This window comes from Grammomys surdaster, unplaced genomic scaffold (assembly GCF_004785775.1).
Source record: "Grammomys surdaster isolate TR1022 unplaced genomic scaffold, NIH_TR_1.0 135, whole genome shotgun sequence".
NCBI lineage: Eukaryota > Metazoa > Chordata > Mammalia > Rodentia > Muridae > Grammomys > Grammomys surdaster.
In genome coordinates, this window is record NW_021604593.1 from 2,654,634 (window position 1) to 2,677,300 (window position 22,667).

The following is a 22,667-nucleotide window of genomic DNA, read 5'->3' on the forward strand; positions in this document are numbered from 1 at the left end:
CAGAGAGACAGAGAGACAGAGAGAGAACAGGAAGTCTGTGCTCCCCATGACATTTCTCTTGCATCAGGGCTCTACCTTCTTCTAAAGGTTCCATCATAACTTGGGGACCAGTTGTTCAAACACATGGACTGTAGGGAATATTTTACATTCAAACCACACAACAGTAACATCTCTGATTCTGATGACAAATGCCAATTTGAGTTTGCAAAGTACACAGACGTTGCCAGTTCTTCTTGCCATCTGGCCTTTGGAGTCTCAGCTCAGTACATCTGTGTGTGTTCCTTGTGATAGTGTGGGGGTTTGTTTTGTTGTTTCCCACAACAAGCTTCCTCTTTGTCTTCTGAGGCATCCTTTGGGAACATTTCTTTTCAGCAGCATTGCCTTCAGCTCTGAAATGTCTTTTTCTACTAAGAGTTTCTAGCACAACACAAACGTCTTTTTCTTCTCCTTGGTGCTCCCATGGCGATAGCCAGAAAGGAGCAGCACTTCATCTCTTCAGGCCTCACAGTGGTACCCATTCTTACTCTGGAAGCTGAGGCAAGCACATTATCAGGTGAAGGCCAGCATAAGCAACAGCAAGACAGCAAGCCCTGCTGCTTCTGCCTTCCAAGGGCTGGGCTGAAAGTGGATGCCACCATGCCCAACAAACCCCCATCTCAAAAACAGTAGTCACGGTGGACCTAGGTCAGCAAGCCTGAGAGGCTAACTCTCTGAGACAATGCAGTAGAAAAACAAGTTCAAGGCCAGCCTGGCAGCTTCATAAGATCTTGTCTGTAAAACTTTTAAAGGAGGGCTGGGATAGAGGTTTATTGAGAAGCTACTTGCCTAGGATGTGTAAGGCTCTAGGCAGTGGTTCTCAACTTTCCTGGTGCAGTGACTTTTAACACAGTGTCTCATGTCGTTGTGACCCCCACAACCATAAAATTATTTTGTTGCTATATCATGACTGTATTTTTGCTACTGTTTGGAATTATAAGGTATCTAATGTGCAGGATATCTGATATGCGATCCCGAAAAGGGGTGTGGCCTATAGGTTGAGAAATGCTATCCTAGGTTCAATACCCAGTGCCTCTAAAGTGAGAATGATGATAAGTAATGCCTACATTGTATGTTTATCGAGAGGATTACTTTTCTATAGAATGTGCTCAGCGTAGTGGTTGACCTTTATGAAGGATCAGACGGATCTGCTGCTATTTTATTGTTTTATGAAAATTGATATCTTTGCTACTCTTCTAGTTTGCTTTCCATTGCTATGATAAACACTGTGACCAAAGTCAACTGGGAGGAGAAAAGGTTTTATTCCATCTTACTGCTTGTAGGCCATCTTCCAGGGAAGTCAGGACAGGAACTCAGATCAGAAACTTGGAGGCAGGAACTGAAGCAGAGGCCATGGGGGAGTGCTGCTTACTGGCTTGCTCATGGCTTGCTCAGCCTGCTTTCTTACAGAACTAAGGACCATCTGTCCAGGAGTGGCACTACCCACAGTGGGCATAAATCATTAATCAAAAAACAAACAAACAAAACAGCCCCTACATGCCCATAGGCCAGTGTAATGGAGACATTTTCTTAACTGAGGTTCCCTCTTCTCAGGTGATCTTAACTTGTATCAAGTTGACAAGAACAAAAACAAAACAGTGTAGTTGCTATTTCGCTAAGAACCAGTTTTCAAGAACTTGCTATAGGCACTACAGTTTGTGCCTGTCTGTCTGGTCTGTTCTGGGATGGGGTCTCACTCATACTGACTTGGAATACTGTATCCTCAAACTCATGGGTTTCTTCCTGCCTTGGCTCCAAAATACTAGTTCATTATCCCTTACATATTAAGGTTTGATTTCCTCTGGCTTCTGCAGACCCATGGACTTAACCACCCTGAAGAGGAATCTGTCTAAGGGACGCATTCACACCATGGCTGAATTCCAGCGGGATCTGATGCTGATGTTCCAAAATGCTGTGATGTACAACGACTCTGATCATCACATATACCACATGGCTGTGGAGATGCAGCGGGAAGTCTTGGAGCAGATTCAGGTGCTGTATAACACAGGCTACTACAAGACAGGGAACTGTGCTTTCTGGAATGGGATTCCTGGGACCTGTGCGAATAAAGATGGTGTGGAGGGGACCTTGTGTCGAGTTTATCTTCAGAGGTGACTGAAGGGCCTGTAGGACTGGTGACTGGGAAGCTCCTTGTCTTAATGGTCCAGATTTAACACACAGTGGGATGAGGTTGTCTGGGAAGGCCAGCAGCAAGATGGAGGGAAGTGACCAAGTAATGGGTACTTCTACTCTCAGAGGCCCAAGTTGTAAGGCCAAAGCAAGTCAGGTGCTAGACTCACTGCCCATGTCTCATTTGTTGCAACTGTTGACACTAATGTACATAATGTACATAAAGGTGTGGTTTTTACCTTGTTTGCCTATAAAATAAGTAAAATTGCATCTACTTCCTCTGACCCTAAAGTCCATGGTTTCCTGTCTGCGCGTTGCTCCTGTAGGTGCTGAGTACATGGCTGGATAAAAGGAAGGACTTGAGTAGTCTGGAATGAGTGCCAGTTAATCCAGCGGATGAAGGAAGCGGGCTTTGTTAGCCTGGAACTACAAGTCTGATTCTTCCTCAAGTTACAGCTCTGCTTAGGACTGACCAGAGAAGATGTGAAGACTTACTCTCTCTCCATTACCTTTCCGAATAAGGATGATAATGCCTTACTTACTAAGATGTCAATGGTGCTTGCAGATGTAATATTTTTTAAAGGGTGGGGTAGGGTACCAAGATCTGGATTTATGATGTAAATATTGCCCATATTTTTGTTGCATAGACTTAGAAGTAATTTGATTGAACCTTTTGTTTCTCTATAAATAAATATTTTTGCAGACAAAAGGTTTTGTTTGGTTTTTGAGGTAGTGTATCAAAACCCAGGCTTTCCTGGAAATCCCCCTTGCATCCAGCCTCTGCCTCCAATGGAGTGCTGGGATTAGAGACCTTGCAAAGGCGACTTCAAAATGATTAAAGAAGCTGGAACTAGAGGGGACAGCATCATGTGGTAAAGCACAGAAGGTACTTGCTGGGGATGTCGCTCAGTGATTATTGCTTGCCTAGGTTTGATTCCAAGCACCACCACCAACAACAACAACCCCCCCCCTCAAAAAAAATGAAAAGAAAAAAGAAAGAAAGAAAAAGAAAAGGAAGGAAAGAAAAAGTAAATAAACTTGACGATACTCTTTCATATAATGTCCAGGAGGAACTGAGTGGACCAAGAGAGGTATCTGATTTATCTCATTTGCAGTGCGTGGATAAGGCACGCACACTTCAAGCAGGTACCACGAAGAAAGGAGATCAGTTAGAGAAGGGCTGGCGCTAAGACTCAAAGGGTAAAGAGGTCCACTTGAGTTCCATCCCTGGAAACCACCGAACACACACACACACACACACACACACACACACACACACACCACAATAAAAGTTGTTTTTAAAATTAGGACGGAAAACGTTAGAAATATGTGTAGTATTGTAAGACTCAAAGAGAATAAAACGTGCACGGTTAATTGTTGCCCTAGGATAAAACCAAACTAGAGCCTGCCGGGCCATGGTGGCGCACGCCTTTAATCCCAGCACTTGGGAGGCAGAAGCAGGCGGATTTCTGAGTTCGAGGCCAGCATGGTCTACAGAGTGAGTTCCAGGACAGCCAGGGCTACACAGAGAAAGCCTGTCTCGAAAACAAACAAAACAAACAAAACAAAAACAAAAAAAACAACCAAACAAAGAAACAAACAAAAAAACAAACTAGAGCTAAAAACAAACAAATAAAAAAAAAAACGCGGCTGGGATTGACCCTCTGCAGCCACCGTTAGGAAATTCCCCCCCCCCCCGTCTCTTAGCAACGGGCTTTGACAACACCTGAACCGAGGTGAGTGCAGCTTGGGAGGGTGGGGCAGGTCCTGCGTGGAGATTTCCCGAGGGCTTGGGGACCCTGCTTTCCTGTCGTGATTAAGCCTGGACAAAGTGGTCCCTATGGGGTGGGGACCCTTCGCTAGAGCAGCCGGCTAGGGGCCTTCCCCTACCCCTGGAGAGCGACACTGATGTCATTCATCCTCCAGCCTCAGTCAAGCGGCTCGGGCTCCCTTTGAGTGCAGTACAATCTTGCAAAACTGCGTGTAGAAAAACATAGCAGTTTCCATTTTTATAAATTAATCAAATCTAGCACCAAATTTTGCCACAGGCTGATTTTTGGACGGGGACTCGTGTCGTTGCTGTGGATAGCTGGTCAGGAGATTTGTAAATTGTACCAGGAAACGCCAGAATGAAGGTATCAATGCCCCTGCCTCAGATTTATGTAGAAAAAACCCTAGCCCTTATCAAGCCAGATGTTGTTGACAAAGAAGAGGAGATACACGATATTATTCTGAGATCTGGATTCACCATTATTCAGGTAACTTCTGGCGTGTCTTTTATTAGTTTTCATTATACTTATATAAATGTAGACACCTGTTTAGATCCTTAGTAACATTAAATTTACATTTCTTTTCTTTTCTTTTTTTTTTTTGGTTTTTCGAGACAGGGTTTCTCTGTGTAGCCCTGGCTGTCCTGGAACTCACTCTGTAGACCAGGCTGGCCTCGAACTCAGAAATCTGCCTGCCTCTGCCTCCCAAGTGCTGGGATTAAAGGCTTGCGCCACCACTGTCCTAAGTTTATATTTCTAAATATAAAGGTTATATATAAACGGGGCATGTAAGCACGCGTGCCTTGCCTTGGTGGAGGCAGGTCAGCTATGTAGTGACTTCTGAGTTCAGCCTGGGCTCTGGGAGACCTGTCTCAAAAACAAGTTACATGTAACAGAAAAGTCTTTCACACTTCAAAGGACATAGAATAAGACATCAAAGAAGCCAACTGCCTTTTCCTTCCCTTAACTTTCCCAGGTCAGCTCTGGGGAGAGGCAATGGCTTAACCACATTCTTTCTTCTGGGTGTTTCTAACATTCTGGATCATTAAATCAGAATCTACTTATCCCTTCTAAGTTATGTGCAATGTTCTTGTGCATACTTTGTTTCCCAATGTCAGTAGGTTTAGTTTTTGTTTTGCTTGCTCTTTCTTCCCTCCCTCCCTCCCTTCCTCCCTTCCTCCCTCCCTCCCTGCCTCCCTCTCTCTTTTTCTTTCTGTCTGTCTTTCTTTCTGCCAAGAAAGGGTTTTTTTTGTATAGCCCTGCCTGGCTTGGAACTCAGTAGAATCAGGCTGGCCTGAAACTCATAAAGATCCACCAACTCTTCCTCCCAAGTGCTGGGATTAAAGATGCGCACCACCACACCCAGCAAACATTTAGTGTTTTAAGACCAATATTTGTTCTGTAGTTGGAGAACAGGGTCAAAGAAGCCAGGACCTCCAGAGGGCAGTGAGAGATCTGCTTGGACTCAACAGTGAGCCCCAGATCATCCTGGGACACAAGGATGCAGGCTTTGGAAGTAGTGACATAGGCCTGTGATCCCAGCCCTAGATAGAGTAAGACTGGAGGATCTTGAGTTCCCAGCTATCTTAGGCTTCACAGAGTTCGTAACTGTCCTCTAGTCGACAAGGTCTCCAACTAAAAGACAAGTGTACAAATAGATGAAATAGAACTTTTATAATATTTTGTAATATTTTGTTTGACTTTTATTTGAACTACAATTCTAAGAGAATAAAACATTATTTTTATTCTCTTAAATGTATATATAACTGAGTGTGGTGTTTTTAATCCTAGCACTGAAGAAGCAGAGACATGTGTTTCTGTTGAGTTCAAGACCAGTCTGGTCTCCACATTAAGTTCCTAACCTGCCAGGGTTACATAGTGAGACTGCCTTAAAATTTTTATATAGAGTCATATTATCTTTTTTTTTTTTTTTTTTTTTTCAGTGCACAAAGAAAAACATTTGGATTCCTCTGCAACCCAGCAAATGCCCAGTGTGATGGCAGCACCTGTATGTCATCTCAGTGCTGGGGCGGCAGGGCAGGAGGGTCCTAGGGCTGACAAGCTCACTAGTCTTGCCAACTTGGTGAGCTTAAGGTCAGTGGGAGTCACAAAGTGGTGACTAATTGTGGCTGGCACCAGATGTGGACGCTGGCTCCACACACAGGGCACCTGCATTCCCACGTGTGTATGCACACATACATGAACACAGACATGTGCATGTGTTACACACAGAGATGACATGGTAGAGATATTTTTGACAGAGTTGAGATGGTACAGGAAATACTCAGGTAAACACAACATCTTTAATAAATGTTGTTCTAAAAACTGAGTACTTTTTTTCTGGGATAACTCTAAACGGATCTAAATATTTAAAAATTAAACTTCTCAGTGAGGCCAGAGTGTAGCTTAGTGCCAGAGCACAGGTTTAGCAAGCATGAGGATTGTTCAATCCCTACCATCCTTCTCAGTCAAAAATAGTAAATCATGTTTGTAGCTTCTTCTAGAAGAAGAAAATGGATAAATAAACATTTGAGGAAAAAGGATTCCTAAAAATCTAGGTTCTCAGCCAGGTAATTATGGCGCAGGCCTTTAATCCCAGCACTGGGATGGCAGAGGCAGGTTGATCTCTGAGTTTGAGGCTAGCCTGGTCTACAAAGTGAGTTCTAGGACAGCCAAGGCTTAACAGACCCTGTCTTAACAAACAAACAAACAAACAAACAAACAATTCAGGTTCTCCAGTGGACGGTGAGGCTCAGTTGGTGGATCGCATGCCTAGCAAGTATAAAAAAACATGTCTTCCATTGTCAGCAGTACACAAAGCCTGAAGTCCCAGTGTTTAGGAGGCTGAAGCAGGAGGACCAGAAGTTTAATGAGGTCATCCCCAGCTATATAGTGAGTTTGAGGCTAACTTTGGCTACATGAGACTCTTTGTCTAAATAAACAAAGTGAACAAGGAAGTCTCTTGGTACATAGTCCAGGATGTCCTCCAACACAGGTGACCTCCTGCCTCTCCTTCATGAGAACTAGGATCAAGGTGTTCCCCTGTGTTTTCTTTTCTGAGAAGACTTCATTGTGTAGCCCATGTGGCTTTAAATTTATGATGAATCTGCTGCAGGCTCCGGAGTGCTGGGATCACACACACTGTACCACTCACTATGCCTAGCTTAATTTAAGTTTCGTAGGTTTTTAATTTTTAGAAAAGTGAGGGAGCTCTGACTTCTGTACCCTGCACACTTAAGATGTTTAAAGTTGTTTATTTGTTTGTTTTTTTTTTGACTTTTCAAGACAGGGTTTCCCTGTGTAGCCCTGGCTATTCTAGAAACTGCTCTGTAGACCAGGCTGGCCTCAAACTCAAAGTTCTGGGATTAAAGGTGTGTGCCACCACTGCTTAGCTAAGTCCTTTTTTAAAAAGAGCTTTATCTTTATGTGTGTGTGTGGTGTGGTTATGTGTGAGGTTGTGGTTGCCTGTGGTAGTGGATGTGGTAATTGGATATGTGTGTGTGTTGTGTGTGTGGTTATGTGTGTGTGTTGTGTGCCATGGTTAAATGTTTGGGGAGGTGAGGGGGTGTTTATGTGTGTATGTGGTGGTGGTATGTAGGTGTGTGTGTGGTTATATATGTGTGTGTATTGTGTGTGTGGTTATGTGTGTATGTTTATGTGTGTGTATTGTGTGTGTGGTTATGTGTGTGTATGTGTGTTTATGTGTGTACAAGTTACCTCAGGCCCCAGTCCTTACCTTTTTTGTTGTTTGGAACAGGCTCTCTTGTTTGCTACTGGCAAATCGAGACTTACTGGGTCATAAACCTCTAAGGTGCCTCGACTCCAACTACCCTCTCTATAGTATACAAGGGTTACAAAGGCACTCTGCAATGTTAGCCATTAGGAAAATTCGGGGATCCAAACCCAGGTCCTTACATTTGAGCCACCAATAATCCTCTGCTCACTGAGCCATCTCTCTAACCTTAAGTCCATAGTAAAAACAAAACAACAAAAAACAACCTTCACCGACAATAGATTTTGTAATTAAGTGGCTTGTGTTTACTATAAATTAAAACTCAAGAGCCTGGCATGGTGGCACACACCTTTAATTCAAGCACTCAGGGGGCAAAGGGAGATGGATCTCTGTGAGTTCCAGGCCATCCCAGGAACTCAAAACAACAACAACATAGAAACAAACAATTAGTAGACACTTATGTCAGCAGTGAACATTAGGCTGGTCGGCTGTGGTCTATGCTGCTGCTGCAACCACAGTGATGTCTTTGTGTTGATTTGCTTTAATTTTTTCACAAAATATATATTACATCAGTTGTACCATTTAAACGATTTTTAAGGTACAACGTACGGCATTAAATACACCCACATTGTTTTGTGGCCCTCAACATTCTTCATCTGTACTTTCTCATCTCGAGCTGGAGTGGTGATCTTTTTTTTTTTAATTTGTTTTTTATTTTATGTGAATTAGTGTTTTGCCTGCATGTATGTCTGTGTGAGGGTGTCAGATACCCTGCAACTGGAGTTTCAGAGAGCTGTGAGCTGCCAAGTGGGTGCTGGGAATTGAATCCAGGTCCTCTGGAAGATCAGCCGGTGCTCTTAACCACCTCTCGGCCCATGAACTTACTTTTAGAAAGGGAGGATGGTGTGCTGTGTCTCCACTTTCTCCGGCCCCGAGGAACCACTGTCCTCGTTTTTAACTCAAGAAACTTGACTCTCCCAGCTATTTTATACCATTGAAATTAAGGATGTTTTAAAGGTTTGTCTGTTTGGCTTTATTGTGGTGGATTCTTGGAAAGTTCTGAAAACTTCTCCCTCTGTCCAGCAGGTGGCAGCCGTTTCTTTGTTGAAAACTATGAGTTCTATTGGATGTATTTGGTATCGATGTTTCTCAAACTAATTACAATTTTTCACCTGATCTCATTTTAAAGCAACCACATTGTTTTTGCATTGACTTTAAAGATGAACTCTAAATTTTTGAAACGATGCTGCAGTAGCTAGCATACCTGAAGGGAGTGCACATGGCCGGTGGGTGTGCGAATAGTCCCCTGTTTAGGAGAGTAAGGTAGTAGAATTACACTGGCAGTCAGCCTGGGCTCCATAATAAACCCTGTCTCAAAACAAACAAACAAACAAACAAACAAGCAGCTTGTATACTGGACATGATGGAGCAGGGTGGACTCCTTATAAGCAAGGAGTCATGTGAGAGTTAGATTTCTTGGTAATTGGCTGTGGAATTTTTCAGAATATTCCTTTGTGTGGTCTGGGGAGTCTCTAGACTCTATAATACCATGTCTAGAGGTAAAGTAATGTATATTGTTTCAGAGACAGGGTCTCACTTTGTAGCCTTAGCCAACCTGGAACTCACTATGTAGGCCAAGCTAGACTTGATTGCAGGGTGTGTGTGTGTGTGGGGGGGGGGTGACAGAGGTATGTGTGCATAGGAGATGGCATCAAATTCCTGTAGCTGGAGTTCTGGGTGTCTGGTGGATACCCTACTTGTCATGTAGGTGCCAGGATTCAAACTCTCACCCTCGGGATTGCTCAATAAACACTCTTTTTAAAAATCCTTTTATCCGGGTGCTGATGGCACATATCTTTAATCCCAACACCCAGAAGACAGAGGCTGTTGGATCTTTGTGAGGCCAGCCTGGTCTACAGAGTAGCCAGGGCTACACAGAGTAATCCTCTTCCAAAAAAACAAGACTAACAATAAAAGTTTTTATATTTATGTGTGTTTACATCTGTATGCACATGCACAGTGGATGTGTTGTGGTCTAAAAACTTGAGGGAATCCGTTCTTTCTTCCCCATGTGTTAATTCTGGGGACTGAACTTAGAACCTTAGCCTTGGCAGCAGCCTAGGGATCATTTTCTTTAAGTGGGATAAATACTTCCTCTGAACGTATTTAATTACCATTTACTTTCTGTATAATAATGCAAAGATAATTGCAGGCATGTGCCACCATGCCTGGCAAGTTACTAATGACTTTGTGAGCTTTTGTCGAGGTGTCTCTTTAAATGCTTTTGTTGACTTTGTTTTGTTTACAGAGACGGAAACTACACCTGAGCCCTGAGCACTGTAGTAACTTTTATGTGGAGCAGTATGGGAAAATGTACTTCCCAAACTTAACAGCTTATATGAGCTCTGGACCTCTTGTTGCTATGATACTAGCTAGGCACAACGCCATCTCTTACTGGAAAGAACTTCTGGGACCAGCTAATAGTTTATTAGCCAAGGAGACACACCCGGACAGGTAATTTCCATCCAAAGGGACTTGAGGGGCTGGTGAGATGGCTCAGCGGTTAAGAGCACTGACTGCCCTTCTGGAGGTCATGAGTTCAAGTTCCAGCAACCACATGGTGGCTCACAACCATCTGTAATGAGATCTGATGCCCTCTTTTTAGACCACAACACATCCACTGTGCATGTGCATACAGATGTAAACACACATAAGTAAATATAAAAACTTTTATTGTTAGTCTTGTTTTTTTGGAAGAGGATTACTCTGTGTAGCCCTGGCTACTCTGTAGACCAGGCTGGCCTCACAAAGATCCAACAGCCTCTGTCTTCTGGGTGTTGGGATTAAAGATATGTGCCATCAGCACCCGGATAAAAGGACTTTTAACAAGAGTGTTTATTGAGCAATCCCGAGGGTGAGAGTTTGAATCCTGGCACCTACATGACAAGTAGGGTATCCACCAGACACCCAGAACTCCAGCTACAGGAATTTGATGCCATCTCCTATGCACACATACCTGTCACTCCCCACCACACTCTTACAGGGTGTCTGAAGGCAGCTACAATATACTCATGTATAATAAATAAACAAGTAAACAAACAAACAAACAAACAAAAAGAAAGTGGCTTGAGGGATTAAAGCTTGCCTTAAAGAGTGAAAACAAAAGAAACAAAGAAGCCCGAGCCTGCCGTCCTCACAGCGGCTTCACATGCAGGCTTTCTGGCGTGTGGAAGTTTCCTAAGTGAACTTTTCTCTGGTACATGGCAGTGAATTTGACATTCTCAACATTCCATGTCTATGTGAGTATCCAATGCCACAGAAGGTGTTAGAGAACATCTCACTGATGGCTGGTTAACCTTGCATTAAATTGCCTCTAAAGCAGGAGTTACTGATTAATTGATTTGTTTGTCTGTTCGTTGGTTGGCTGGTTTGGTTTTTTAAGATGGGGTTTCGCTGTGTTGCCCTGTGCTGTCTTGGAGCTTGTTCTGTAGACCAGGCTGGCCTCAAACTCACAGAGATCCCCTTGCCTCGGCCTCCGAGTGTTGGGATTAAAAGTGTGCACTTCCACTACCCTGCTTTGTTTATTTGTTTTAATAATTTTTGGGACCAGGTCTTGCTCTGTAGCCAAAGCTGGCCTATAATTCATTGTAGCCCAGGCTAGCTTTGAATTTGTGACTATCCTCCTACTTCAGCTATCCCCACTAACCCCACACCCCTCAAAATCCGTGCTGGGTTACAGGCATGAGCCACAACACATGACTATGAAGTAGGATTTGTAAAATTACATTTTATTTATTGATTGCTTATGGGCATTTTGTGTCTTGCACATGTAAAGGTCAGAATACAACTTGTGGGATTTTTTTTCTCTCCTTTCCAGCATGTGGGTTCCAGGACAGGACTCAGGTCATTAGGCTTGGTGGCAAGTGCTTTTAGCAGCTGAGCCAACTCACTGATCCTGAAATACGATTTTTAATAGGAAAATAAGAATTTTTAAAATTTGTTTTCTGGACATGGTGGTACCTACCTTTACACTCAGGACTTCAGAAACAGAAGCAGGCAAATGTCTAAGAGTTCCGGGCCAGCCAAGGATACATAGTTGAGAACCTGTCTCAAAAAAAAAAAAAAAAATCCACTTTTTCAACATGATCACTAGTTTCTAGAAATGAAATAGTTATTGCAGTTTTGAATTTATATTTCCTTTTCACTTCTCAGAAAATACTTTCTTTACCTAGAGAAAGCCTGTTTCCACAGAGGATGCTACTGGCATACAGAAATGTATTTGATCCTATCTAAGTAGATCTAAAGCTTAAAATTAAATTAGTGATGACTTGTCTTAAAAAAAAAATAGAAAAAGGTTGGCAAGATGGCTCAGTGGGTAAAGTGATTGCTGCCAAGCAGGAGGATCTGGATTTGAACTCAGGACCCATGACCTGGAAGGGAAAAACCACTCCCAAGAGTAGTCCTCTGACCTCCACATGTGCCTCCTGCCTCTTCCAAGCTCTCTGATAAACAGGAAGGAAGTAGTGTGAGAACGGAAGGACAGCGGCTTTGATTTTCTCTAGTTTAAGGGCGATATACGGCACAGACGAACTGAGGAACGCGCTTCACGGCAGCAATGACTTCGCCGCCTCAGAGAGAGAGATCAGGTTCATGTTTCCCGAAGGTGAGTCTGCCGTGCCTGCTTTCTCCAGTGCACCTCCAATCTGTTCGCCTCTTAAAGTTTGCTTTGTATCTTGAAAACATGTCTCGGGCTGGAGAGATGGCTCAGTGGTTAAGAGCACTGACTGCACTTCCAGAGGTCCTGAGTTCAAATCCCAGCAACCACATGGTGGCTCACAACCATCTGTAATGAGATCTGATGCCCTCTTCTGGTGTGTCTGAAGACAGCTACAGTGTATTCATATATAATAAATAAATAAATCTTAAAAAAAAGAAAGAAAGAAAAAGAAAACAAACATGTCTGGGAAAGGAGATAGAATTTTCCTCCAAACATGCTTTGGTGTGTTCTCAGGTTGTGAGTCACTAAAACGTAAAGCTAGAAGGGCCTGGGGTGTAGCTCCATTTGTACAGAGTTTGCTGAGCTCCTGGGAGGTCCTGGGTTTGAATCACAGCACCAGATAAAGTGGGGCATGGGGCCTCAGGTCTGTAATCCTAATCTTAATCCTACAGAGTAAGGGCAGGAGGATCAGAAGTTCAAGTGTTAGCCCTACTGGAAGCTAGCCTAGGCATCTCCAGACCTTATCTCACAAACAAAACAAAACCAAAAACTTCTCAGCACCTGGCAGGCAGGCGGGTGGATCTCTGTGAGTCCAGGCCAGCCAGGGACACATAGAGAGATCTGTCTCAATGATACGAAAGCAAAAACAATGTTGTAGAGAAGGCTCAGCTCTTGCAAAGGACCAGAATTCAGTTCCCAGCACCCACATGGCAGTTCACCACAGTTCATAACTCCAATTCCCGGGAATCCAACACCCTCTCTGACCCCCTGTGGCACTCAGCACACACCTGGTGCACATATATATATATGCAAGCAAAACATTCATACATATAAAATAAGTATTTATTTAAAGCAGGAACAAACAGAAAACAAGTCTTGAAGCCAAAAGTGGAGAAGTGAACATAACCTGCCCGTGTCCCTACGGAAGCTCTGCAGTGAGTTTCTTTGTTTCTTTCTTTCCTTCTCCTGAACTAGATATATTCAGGCTTGCTCTTCTGCTGTTCTGCTGCAGTTCTTCCTAATTACCCATGAAGCTTCAGAAACGTGTTGGTACAGGGAGGATAAAAGAGCTAACAAGTTAACAAGTGTGATGCGCACAAGCTGTGCTCTGCCTCCGCCCTGACTAGTGCTCCTTTGCTCTGCATTCAGCAAACTTGTCTTTTTCCAAACAAAACAAGCCAAGAAAGTCTTGAGTCAATGTGAGAATGGTAATTCCACACCCTTTCTGATTTCCACCAGCCTGAGGTCATGAAGCCGGCGAGCCTTTAGAAAGTGGACATGCGCTGGCTTTACATACTGGGGAGTAGACCCAGGGCCCGTACCAGCAAGCTGTTTAGGCCTCCTTTATTTACCTGTTTTTGTTTGTTTGTTTGTTTTCGAGACAGAGTTTCTCTGTGTAGCCCTGGTTGTCCTGGAACTCACTCTGTAGACCAGGCTGGCCTCGAACTCAGAAATCTGCCTGCCTCTGCCTCCCAAGTGCTGGGACTAAAGGCGTGTGCCACCACCGGCCGGCTACGCGTTTATTTTTAAGATTATTTTAGCTTAGTTTATGTCTATGTGAATGTGTACCACATGTGAGCAGATGGCCTCAGAGCCCAGAAAGCACTGGATCCCTGGAGCTGGAGTTACAGACAGTTGTGAAGCACCTTATGTGGACACTGAGATCTGAATTTGGGTCCTCTGCACCTTATGTGGACACTGAGATCTGAATTTGGGTCCTCTGGAAGAAAAATTGACCTTAACCATTGAGAACCCTTCCCACCCACCCCCTTTTCTTTTTTTTTTTATTTTGAGACAGGCCTGTATGTCTTGGCTGGCCTTGAACTACTGCTCTTCATGCCTCCACCTTCTGAGCGCTGAGATTTCAGGCATGTTCTGCAGCCTGATTTTCCAGTCTTCTGTATTGAGGCAAGGTCTCAATATGCTAGTAAGTCCCACACCAGCCTGGACTACAGTGAGACCCTATCAGATAGCCAGTTATAATATCAATTATAATACTTTAATAATAAGTAGAACGATGTAAAACTCAAATTTAAAGCTCATGAGTGTCTTATGACAGTTAAAAAGTCTTGAAGGTATCTCTTCAATAGCTGTATAATGTTTGATCACATATATTGCTTGTTAGTGAGAACTTATTTGTATTTGCAGTGATTATCGAACCGATTCCAATCGGACAAGCTGCTAAGGACTATTTAAATTTGTATGTAGCACCAACCCTACTTCAAGGACTCACGGAGCTTTGCAAGCAAAAGCCAGCAGATCCTTACGTAAGATACCTTTTAATTCTTACTAGAGAATACTTACTGTCTATGGTTTTCATAACTGTAAATTTGCTTGTTTCTGAGACAGTGTCTCACTATGTAGTCCTGGGTGTCTTAGGGCTCACTGTGTAGACCAGGCTGGCCTAGGGCTCACAAAGATCTACCTGCCTCTGCCTCCTGAGGGCTGGGATTAAACACACCACCATACCTAGCTAATATTTATTCTTTCAGTCTGAAGACTTTCGGGTTCTGAGGCTTACTTGGGTTATGTGTTGACTCCATGGTAACCAAGCAGGATAATTTAGTGAGACATTGTCTCAAAATAAATGTTTAAAAAGGTAGCCCTGTCATTGTGGCCAGTGCCTTTACTCCTTGTACTTGGGAGGTAGAGTCAGGCAGATCTCAATTCAAGGTTTGTCTGGTCCACATAGTGAATTTCAGTCCAGTCAAGGCTATATAGTGAGACCCAGTACAAGCCACCCCCCCCCCAATGGTGTGTGCTGGGGGGCTGGGGAGGAGTTGGAGAAATAGGCAAAGCACTTACTGTGCAAACCTCTTGATCTAGGTTCCATCCTGGGATTCCACAGAATGTAAGTAGAGAATCAGCTCCCAAAAGTTGTCCTCTGACTCCTACAGGTGCACTCTGGCCTGTAAGCCTTAGAGCAACAACACACATGCCATTAGGGGGTGTGGTTTATAGCAGGGTACTTGCTGGACATAGCCAAAGCAGTGGGGCTTCACTTTGTGGTGGTTTGAATATGCTTGGCCCATGGGAAGTGGCACTTTTAGGTGGTGTGGCCTTATTGGAAGAGTTGTGGCCTTGTTAGAGAAAGTGTGTCACTGTGGAGTTGGGGCTTTGAGGTCTCATGGTGGTACAGCACCCAGTACTCAGGAGACAGAGGCATGCAGATCTCTGAGTTCACGGACAGTCTAGAGCCAGGACAGTCAAGCTTAGGAAGTGAAGGAAATCATTGAAAACAGAAAACTTGTAAAGATGTAATAGAATAAGGGGCCAGCCCCAGCAAGCAGCAGACCTCAGCAGCTTCAGACATGAGGCTCTGGCTTCAGACATGAGTCCAGAATAGAAGTGACTACTGGGACAATCGATGCTGGTTAGCTGGAACTAAGAAATTAGTGGTGATTAAGAAGAAACCAGCATCACTGAGGTGAAATCTTCTGGGAAGTGTTTTGTGAGAACACAGAAGCTGTGTTCCAGAGATAGCCAAGGTTGTACTTTGGGCTGCAGCTGAACTTGGTAATGTGTGAGGATTATCCTAGTGGTGCTGGTTTTGAAGGTATGAATAGCATCTGAGACTTGGCACTGTGAGAGGCCAGGAAAGGTGACATTGGTGAAGGTGCAGCCTCAGTGGCCGCTGATAGCCCAAAACTAAATGGATCAGGCAAAGAGCTTGAGGCTTGGCACCAGGAAAAGAGCCTCCACCTGACTGCCTGCAGATCACAATTCCCTTCTGCTGCCGGCAGATCAAGATGTAGAACTCTCCGCTCCTCCAGCACCATGTCTGCCTGCATGTTGCCATGCTTCCCGTCGTGATAATAGACTGAACCTCTGAACCTGTAAGCCAGCCCCACTTAAATGTTAGCCTTTATAAGAGTTGCCTTGGTCATGGTGTCTCTTCACAGCAACAAAACCCTAAGACAAGTTTCTAACACACACACACACACACAAAGTTGTGTCTGACTTATTTCACTAAGTGTTTTGTTAGCCAGCCAGTAGTGACAAGTGTGTGACACAATCCATCCCTTCTACCAGATGAATAGTGTCCTGTTATGTGCATATAGCACATTTTGTGTAGCCACAAGTATAACTGTTCCTGTCTTTGACTAGAGTGTGCAGTGTTGCAGTATCATTTGTGGACCACGATCGATCGTGTGAGTCCACGCGTTTTCAGTTGTGTGCCAATGTATAGGAATGCAGTTACTGGGCTTGGTCATTGTTATTGGAATTACTGCTCAGCTGTCAGGGACCACCCAATCTTTCCCACGTGTGGCTGCTCCATTTTACCTTCCCATCTGCAAGGTATTAGGGCTCTAGTCTCTTTGCACAGCCATCACTTGTTTGTCTCTGTTGTTTTACTTGCTCATTATCAGCTACCCTAGTAGATGTGACAATGGCTGATTTGCATATTCATGATGCTGAGAGCATCCTGCCAGGAGTTTGTGAGCCTTCTCTGGGAACTCTGTTCAGGTTCAAGTTCAACATGTATGTGGTTGTCTGTGTGTGTGCGTGTGTGTGCATATATATGCCTGTGAGTGAGACAGACAGAGACACAGACAGAAAGAGAGATGGGGGGGTGGGGAGAATGGCGGCGAGTCCTTTGTAAAGCAGGCTGGCTTTGAATCTAGGCCCCTCCACATCAGTCTCCCAAGTGCTGGGGTTACAGGCAGGAGGAACCATAATTGATCTCTGGATCAGATTTGTTCCTGTGTGGGGTCATTGCCATCTGTAACAAAGACAGCTTTGCTTCTTCCATCCTAATTTAGATCTGTATTTAGTAGTTTTTACAGGTCGTCATAATAGAGTTTCAAGGTGTTCTGTTTTGATTTTGATTATTATTTATTTATTTATTTATTTAGTATATAGTTTTAGGTTTGCTTATTTGGTTTTATATGGATGAGAGTTTTGCCTGCTTATATATCTGGGTACTGTATGCTTTCCTGGTGGTTGGAAAAGTCAGAAGAGGTTGTTGGGTTCCCTGGAACTGAAGTCAGGGATAGAGGATAGCTGTGAGGAGACATGTGGGTGCTGGAAACTGAACCCAGGTCCTACACAAAACCAACACGTGCTCTTACCAGCAGAGGCATCTCTCCAGACAGACTATATTTATCTAATTTTGAGGCAAGGTCTCATTCTGTAGCCCAAGCTATCTTAAACCCTTTATGGAAAAAAAAGATTAATTTTTTTTCTTTGCTTATTTACAGTGTACAGGGGCCTGTGCCTTTGGAGGCCAGATGGTATGAGACCCCTGGAGCTAGAGTTACAGGTGGCTGTAATCTGCCTCACGTGGGTGCTAGGAGCTGCACTCAGGTTTTCTGGAAGAGTTGGACACACGCCAAACTGTTGAACCATCTCCCCAGCCCCAGGCCTTTGGTCTTGGTTCTCCTACTGTAGCCTCCTGTGCCTTGCTTGGCCTGCCTTTTCTTCTTTTTAGACATGATCTTGCCGTGTAGTGCAGGTTGGCCTTGGACTTTGCTATATTAGCTCAGGCTGATGTCAAACTTGAGGTTATTCTCCTGCCTCTAGACCTTCTTCATCCCCTAGTGCTGGGATTTCAGAAGTGAGCCAACATACCTGGATTCCATTTCCTTATTCTTTTTATTAGCATATAGTAATTATACACAATAATGAGTTTATTATGACATTTTCATACATGTACATAATATGGGGTGATTTGTTTTGCTTACTTATTTGGAGTTTTTGTTTGTGGTTGGGGGACAGGCTTTCACTATGAAGCCTTGGCTGCCCTAGAACTTGATATATAGACCAGGCTGGTCTTGAATGTTGGTTTTTAGACAGAATCTCTCGGTCTAGCCCTGGCTGGCCTGTATTAGATGATGTGTTGATCACAATGTGTGCACACCCGCGTTTACTTGCTCTTGTCCCCCTGACCCACTCCTGCCGAGTCCTCTCCTCTTTCCAGTTAGCCCCTGTGCTACTGTCTACCGTGTCTCTCTGTTTCTTTTGACTGACTGAGTTTCATTAGAGTCGTTTACATGAACACTGGTGAGGGTTTGTTTAAATGACCAAGAGCACCTCACCGTGGCTGCATCACTAAGGACAATGTTACTCCCTTTCCATCAGCCATCGGCTTCTTGTGAATCCCAAGAAACGGTGAGCCCTGTGTGTCTTTCACCCTCCATTAAAGTTTCTTTCTTCCTTTCTTTTTTATTTTTATTTATTTTTTATTTTTTTTGGGGGGGTCTGGGAATTGAACTTGGGACCTCTGGAAGACTGACCAGTACTTTTTTTTTTTAATTTTTTTCTCAAATCATAATTAATTCACACAGGGGTATAAACACAGAAAGGCAGGACGTGGGGAAGGGAATGACACTGGAGTGTGGGTGCTCAGGGGGAATACAGATATCTTCAGAACCGGGTATTGGCTGGGTGAAGGTTCAGGGGACAATTCACTATGACTCTGGCCAGTACTTTTAACTGCCAAGCCCTGTCTTCAGGCCCCAAAATTTGTACAGCAGTTACATTTATTAATTTATTACTTATTGATTGTGTGTACCACAGCGCACGTATAGAAGCTGGAGAGGTCCTTCTCTCCTCCTACCGTGGGGTCCTCAGTATCTTACTAAGATCTTCAGGACTGATCGCAAGGGCCTTTACTCACTTATCACTAATATTAGTTGTTTGTTGTTTGTTGTTTGTCTGGTTGGTTGGTTTTTGGAGACAGGGTTTCTCTGTGCAGCCCTGGCTGTCCTGGAAAAACCTGGTCAACTAGGGAGGCCAGTGAGGCCGTGGGTCTTAGAGAAGAAGCTACTAACCTCATTTGATTAAAACAGTCTAATGCTTAACTGCCTTCTAAATACTTTTTGTAAAGATTTATTTATTTATTTTTTAATTTATATGTATACACTGTCACCATTTTCAGACACACCAGAAGAGGGCATCAGACCCCATTACAGATGGTTGTGAGCCACCATGTGGTTGCTGTGAATTGGACTCAGGACCTCTAGAAGAGCAGGCAGTGCTCTTGACCGCTGAGCCATCTCTCCAGCCCTGTTTGTTTGTTTTGTGAAAGAGGATTCTCTGCATCCTGAGCTGTCCTAGACTAACTGTGTAACCAAGCATGACTGTAAACTCAGACCTTCCTGCTTCTACCTCCCAAACCTGGGGTTACAGATATGTGCCAGTTTACCAGGTGCTGGGATGAAACCCAAGGCTTTGTATTTAATAGGCAAGCATTCTATCAACTAGACAATCCCCAGATCCTATCTTTTTTGTTCTTAACAATATTTAGTTACATTTATTTATTTTGTATATATGTGTATGCCTATTTGTCTGTCTCTCCAGAGGGCCTTTATTTTTATTCTTTATTTTTATTCAAAAAGCTTCTTTGGCTTTTTGTTGTTGTTGTTTTGTTTTTGTTTTTTGTTTTTTCAAGACAAGGTCCGACTGTGTAGCCCTTACTGTCCTGGAATCCACTGTAGAACAGGCTGGCCTCAAACTCAAAGATCTGCCTGCCATGCTGAGATCAAAGGTGTGTGCCACCACTGTCCAGCTGTTTCATATGTTTCTTATTAACACTGTCCAGGTTGGCCACAAAACCTAAAAGACTTGAGTGTGTGTGTGAGAGTGTGTGTGTGTGTGTGTGTGTGTGTGTGTGTGTGTGTGTACCTTGCTACAGTTCTAAGGACTTAGTGCTCCGCTGCTCCGGGCTCTCTTTGCTTTGTTCTCCTCCTGGTTTAGTTCATCATCACAGGGCTTGCTACGGGGTCTGCTTAGCTATAACATAACTCAAACACCAGGTCTGACCAAAACAAAAATGTACTGTAACCAAGCTGCTACTGATCCATCCGGTATGCCGAGCAGACTGAGGAGCTGAACTGCAGCACCTCCACCTCACTGACACCCGCACCCCACCCTGAGTGCACCTTTAACCTGGTGTTCAAGGCCAGCCTGGTCTACATAGTAAGTTCCAGACAGCCTTGGCTGTGAGACCCTGTCTCAAAAATTTTTTTTAAAATGATTTTTAATTTTTCAGTTGATAGGCTCATTATACATCGAAAGAAAATATTTAAATGTGTATTAACTTTAGGTTTTTTTTTTCCACAGATCTGGCTTGCTGATTGGCTAGTGAAAAATAATCCCAACAAGCCTAAACTTTGTCATTTCCCCGTGACAGAAGAGCCTTAGTCTACTCCTCAGAGCGAGTGCCTTACTGTAAGAAGCTGCGCACCAGTTCTTTACATTAAAAACACATCTGTGTCTCTGTGTGGGTATCTGTTTGCCCATGAGTGCAGGAACCTGAGGCACCGGAGCCCTGGGTCCTGTGGAGCTGGAGTTACAAGTAGTTGTAAGTCACCTGGCAGGAGTTTTGGGAGCCACACTTGGGTCTTCTGCAAGAGTGTATGCATTCTTTGCTACTAAGCCATATAATTTTTGTTTTTCAAGACAGGGTTTCTCTGTGTAGCCCTGGCTGTCCTGGAACTCACTCTGTAGACCAGGCTGCCTCAGACTCAGAGATCTGCCTGCCCCTGTCCCCTGAGTGCTGGGAGTAATGGTGTGTGCCACCACGGCTACTAGTGTAGGACTTTAAACCCAGTACCCAAAAGACCGAGGAGGGTAGATTTCTGTGAGCCTGAGGCCAGCCTGGTCTACACGGTGAGATGTTCTTGTCTTTCTTCGTAGTATTATTAGTTTTATTATGCAGCTCTGCTCGTGGCACCGAGGGCTTTGCACATGGCACCTAAAGCTCTGTCTACCCACAAGCTAGGTCCTAGTTCTTCCTTACTTCTTAGCCTGGGTCTAACTAAGTTGTCCAGAGCGGCCTTGAACTGATGGCCCTCCCACCACAGCCTAGATCACACGGTGGATCAGGTTGAATTGGAATTATCAAATATATTTTGAGAAGTTTGTACCCCAAAATACTGACTCACTCTTTTGCAGTCAGCTCCTTGTAGGACTACTTAGATTGAACTATGATTCAGACACAGCTCAGGTCTCAGCTGCTGTTTCTGTCCCTCAGTTGCTCTTGGATCTTTCTCCTGTTGATTCCCTCACCATGAGCAACAGCTGAGTTTGCTCTGTGCCTCTGATTGACACTATACAGTGTCTTTGAAAAATCTGAGATCAGGGACTTTCAGGCCTACAGAAAAGCTGGTTTCTGGCAGTTTCAGATACAGACTGTGGGACGACTTCTGACTTCACCAAAGACATGCCTACAGAAGACCTCTGCTCAGACAGGCTCCTTTCCTATGAACTGGCCCACTCCTCCTCCTGGAATGGAAGCCTTGAGTTCTGCCTATCCCTTTCTCATCCAAATCAAAGGCTGAAGACGCTGCCCTGCAGTGATTGATGCCTTTTGTTCCCAGACCAAATTGTTTTTTTATAGCCCACCCCCTGCCACTGCCATCTGCTCTAAGGGGAGTCTGGTCCCCAGGCCTCCTGAGCACCCCTGCTGTGTGATAGTGCTCACTGAGGAGGAGGAGGAAGAGGAGGAGGAGGAGAAAGAGGAAGAGGAGGAAGAGGAAGGAAGAGCAACTAGCAGACAGATGGCAGCTAATCCGGCCAACAACCTCAGCACTGGAATAACACAAACTGCCATTTCTCCCTGACTTGCCTTGTCAGCATTTCAGGGCTGAGGTGGAGAACTGCTTCTCAAGAGTCTGGCTTCTTCCTGGGCAGTGGTGGTGCACACCTTTAATCCCAGCACTTGGGAGGCAGAGGCAAGCGGATTTCTGAGTTCGAGGCCAGCCTGGTCTACAGAGTGAGTTCCAGGACAGCCCGAGCTATACAGAGAAACCCTGTCTCAAAAAAAAAAAAAAAAAAAAAAAAAGAGTCTGGCTTCCTTAAGGCTCAAAGTTCCCATCTCCTATCTGCTTTCTCAAACCAACTGTGCTCAGTGAGCCTGAGCATCGGCACCTCACCTGACCTCACAGGTGAGAGGAGGACTATAGGAGAGAAGGATCAATTGACTGATCGGGAACAGCTTCGTGACAGCAAACTGGGACGATGACGTGAAGAGAGAGAACTCCTCAAAAAGTATAAACGAGCATTGGTGGGTCGCCCTAAGCCAGTCTGAGTCCTCTGCTGACCACTCTCAAAGCTCACTTTTTCCAGTTTGTGGCAGCGTCATGTAGATTGCTTAATTAGTGTTCTCAACGTGGGGCTGACAAGATGGCTCAGGCACTTTGGTACTTGCAGCCAAACCTGATGACCTGCGCTTGATTCTTGGGACCTCACAGAGCCACACAGTGGAAGGAGAGAACCAACCAACTTCCTCAAGCTCTCTCTGTCTCTGTCTGTCTCCCTCTCCCTCTCCCTCTCCCTC

At 44.3% G+C, this 22,667-nt stretch overlaps 2 protein-coding genes across 4 annotated transcripts in view; both read left to right on the forward strand.

Annotated features, from left to right (window-relative positions):
- Nucleotides 1-2,863, forward strand: part of LOC114617252 (bromodomain-containing protein 8-like) — a 22,092-nt gene extending 19,229 nt beyond the window's left edge. For all 3 annotated transcript variants that reach the window (XM_028762821.1, XM_028762822.1, XM_028762823.1), the window contains 2 exons: nucleotides 1,851-2,028; nucleotides 2,493-2,863. In XM_028762821.1, the coding sequence (XP_028618654.1) occupies nucleotides 1,851-2,028; nucleotides 2,493-2,543 (229 nt within the window). In that variant the 3' untranslated portion in view covers nucleotides 2,544-2,863. The remainder of the gene's footprint in view (nucleotides 1-1,850; nucleotides 2,029-2,492) is intronic.
- A 1,028-nt stretch (nucleotides 2,864-3,891) lies between these two features.
- Nme5 (NME/NM23 family member 5) lies at nucleotides 3,892-20,538 on the forward strand. Its single transcript, XM_028762671.1, has 6 exons — nucleotides 3,892-3,902; nucleotides 4,215-4,424; nucleotides 9,977-10,182; nucleotides 12,231-12,331; nucleotides 14,534-14,652; nucleotides 20,450-20,538. The coding sequence occupies exons 2-6, from the start codon at nucleotides 4,296-4,298 to the stop codon at nucleotides 20,528-20,530; spliced, it is 636 nt and encodes a 211-aa protein (XP_028618504.1). The 5' UTR covers nucleotides 3,892-3,902; nucleotides 4,215-4,295; the 3' UTR covers nucleotides 20,531-20,538.
- Nucleotides 20,539-22,667: the final 2,129 nt, after the last annotated feature.

Bases quoted from the DNA above. Each gene is read 5' to 3' on its own strand.
- Nme5 (XM_028762671.1), top strand. From the start codon at position 4,296: ATGAAGGTATCAATGCCCCTGCCTCAGATTTATGTAGAAAAAACCCTA. The intron at 4,425-9,976 runs GTAACTTCTGGC...TTTTGTTTACAG, and splicing joins CTGGATTCACCATTATTCAG to AGACGGAAACTACACCTGAG. The intron at 12,332-14,533 runs GTGAGTCTGCCG...TTGTATTTGCAG, and splicing joins CAGGTTCATGTTTCCCGAAG to TGATTATCGAACCGATTCCA.